Consider the following 3,094-nt stretch of genomic DNA (forward strand, 5'->3'; position numbering starts at 1 on the left):
AGAAAAATCAACCAAAATAATGAGTTAGCGTGTCACCTCTGACACGCGTGTCATAGGTTCGCCATCAATGCCCTAGACACATGGAAAGACGCTCAGCATCATTAGGCATCAGGAAAACGCAGGTCAAAACCACAAGGAGATACCACTTTACACCCACCAGGATTGCTACAATAAAAAAGACAGATGATAACAAGTGTTGGCAAAGATATGGAGACATTGGAACCGTAACATTCTGCTGGTGTGAATGTAAGATGGCATAGCTGCTTTGGAAAACAGTATGGCAATCCCTCCAAAGGTTAAACACTGAGTTTCCCTATGGCCTAGCTGTTCTACTCTTAAATATTTACCCCAGAGAAATGAAAACATGTTTAAACAAAAAGTTACTGACAAATGTTCATAGCAGCATTATTCATAATGGCCCCAGAGTGTAAACAACCCAAGTGTACATTAACTGCTGAATGAACAAAGTAAATATTCCATAATGAAATGTTATTTGGCAATAAAAAGGAATGAAATGCAGATACATGCTATTATATGGATGAACCTTGGACACATGCTAAGTGAAAGAAGCTAGTCACAAAAGACCACATATTCCATGATTCCATTTAATGTGAAATATCCAGAACGGGAGATTCTATAGAGATAGAAAGTAGATGAGCAGTTACCTGGGGGCTGAGGGAATGGTAAGTTAGGAAGGACTGTTAGTGGGTACGGAGTTTCTTTTTGGGGTTATTGAAAGTCGGAATTCTAAAATAAAAATTCTAAAACTTGATTCTGGTGATTGTTGTACAATTCTATATAGACACTAAACATGTCACCTTTTATTTATATTCTGTGAGAGAAGCTGGATATTAGGGAGTTCCAACGTCAACTATTTAGGCAACATCAAGTTAAAGTTATACAAATCTCGTTCCTGCAGGAGTTCTCAGAGCCTGTACTGTGCTAAAATGAATCACCAAGTGGTGGTGGGTTTGAGTGGGACATAGGCTGTATCACTTCCCAAACAGATCTGACCTTTCCTAAGGAGCAGCATAACACTAGGTTTTGCAGAAGCCACTTTCGGAAACAATGGGCCTAGCAGTTTTCCCATTTGTTCATCAAGCACTACTTCACCACTTGCAATCGCCTGGAACTCAGTCCTCTGGGCTATGAGAGGGAGCTGATGGCTGATACTTTCCCATAGAGCTTATGCTAGAAGAAAGAAAAGGATATGCTCGAATAAGCTGAACACATCAGAAGCAGCACAATGGCAATTCTACAAATCAAATACTATGGGGCCCTGTGGGAGAAATTAATTCTGACTGTGGGCCGGGGACCACTTCTTGGAAAACACAGCACTTTAGCCAGACCTTGCGCTGTAGGTGGGTTCTGGACACATGGAGATGGGGGGAAGGGATGTGACACAGAAGCTTGGGTCTAACTACGGGGTGGAAGGGAAGGTGAGGTGGTTACAGTAAGGGAATAATGAGTAGGTCACTTTAGCTGGAGTATGCTGTGAACGAGGCAGAGTAATAAGACAAAGAGCTGTAGAGGATAGTGGGTTGATCATGGAAAACCTTGAATGTCAAACCCAAAATGTTTAAACTCATCCTATAAGAAATGAAGACCGATCAGAGGTTTCTGAACAGGGGAAGGGGGGTTGGTGATGGTCCTATACAAGTCACTCTCTGAGACTTGGCTGTTTCATCTGTAAAATGGGCAAACTCTACCAGCCTTATCTCATCCCAGTGTGTGAGGATCCGAGCCCTTGGCCACAGTGCAGCCCTGAGCAAGGCTTATTGCTCAGCAGTACAACAGCTGTTTCCAGTTCCTTCGGAAGAATGTGTCTCAGAAACACCTGACACGTGATATTTCATCTCTGTGGCAGGGCCAGATGGGAAATCTGAGATGGAAAAGGAACACTCTGAAACAGAACATATTTTAAGTTCTCTTGTAGCAGTCAAATCAGATCTGTATTTGATTTCATTTTATTTTGTTTAGAAAGAAACAGGGACTGCAAGGAACAGCTGCCAGAAACAAGGACTGGGAAGGAGTATCAACAGCAGATTGTCAGATCCTCACACCAAGGATGAAGACAAGGGGTGTGTGTAAGACAGAGAGCGAGCATGAGTGAGTGTGTGTTCAAAAGTGTGTGTTCAAAAGAGTGCATATATGCACGCGTGTGTGGGTATGAGTGTGTTGGTGTGTCAGTGTGTTTGTCTCTGTAAAGGTGTGAGTGAGTTTGGTGTGAGTGTGTCTGTGTCTGGGGGTGCACGTTTGAGGGACACAGCGGGAAGCGTTGGAAGGGGGACAGAGAGAAAGGCACTCCAGCAAAATTGCTGACCTGTTTACACCTCTCCCACCATGTGGGGTACTAAGAACAAAGCAAGCCGGAGACAGTGATCCCCAGGCGCTGCCAAGACTGGCAAAACCTCCTCCCACCGGGACACCAGAGCTTTACAGACGGAAATCACTGCCAGCCCAGGGGCCTTACCGGGCTGAGCTGTCCCGGGAGCGCCGGAGCCATCTTGCCACCATTTGTTCTATTCTGTGGGCTTTCCGTGTCTCCAGCTCTTCCATTTACCTAAACGGAAGAAGAGTTTTCTTGAGAAGCTAGCCCAGACATTTTGAAGAGGATTCTGACAAGTCACTCTGATGCTTCCTGTATTTGCCCACTTTGAGACACGCTCATCAAAGAACGAGGGCCCTCCTTCTGGCTGGAATGAACATACACAGGCGCTCGGGGCCACCGAGTGAACAATGTTAGCAGCCCTCGGCCCTGAGGAGCCCTTGGTCTCATGGTAAGCAAGTCGGCTTCCCATCTAAACAGTTAAACATCAGGATGAGGGAATAAAATAGATAAGGCTTCTCCAGCTGTGACTGTGACCTCCTGGGAGAGAGATACCTTACTGCATGACACTGCCCCCGCCCCCCCCCGAACGTGTGTGCACCCCGACAGCATCAGCAACTGCATTCCGCACAGGCCTGTTCTTCTGAGTGCTGCTTCTTTTGCTCAGTGATTTATATTTAATTTTTGAATAGGTGATTCATTGCCATAATTCAAACCCTACACTGTAAAAGGATATACAGTTGCTGTATTGTGCACTTAGAATGT

At 45.1% G+C, this 3,094-nt stretch overlaps 1 protein-coding gene across 1 annotated transcript in view; it reads right to left on the reverse strand.

Moving 5' to 3' along the window:
- FRMPD1 (FERM and PDZ domain containing 1) overlaps window positions 1–2,604 on the reverse strand; it is a 38,937-nt gene extending 36,333 nt beyond the window's left edge. Inside the window, exon 1 of the mRNA XM_015560517.1 lies at window positions 2,474–2,604. Within this exon, the coding sequence (XP_015416003.1) occupies window positions 2,474–2,559 (86 nt within the window). The 5' untranslated portion in view covers window positions 2,560–2,604. The remainder of the gene's footprint in view (window positions 1–2,473) is intronic.
- Window positions 2,605–3,094: the final 490 nt, after the last annotated feature.

The sequence above is a fragment of the Myotis davidii genome, unplaced genomic scaffold (assembly GCF_000327345.1).
Source record: "Myotis davidii unplaced genomic scaffold, ASM32734v1 scaffold534, whole genome shotgun sequence".
Classification (NCBI taxonomy): Eukaryota; Metazoa; Chordata; class Mammalia; order Chiroptera; family Vespertilionidae; genus Myotis; species Myotis davidii.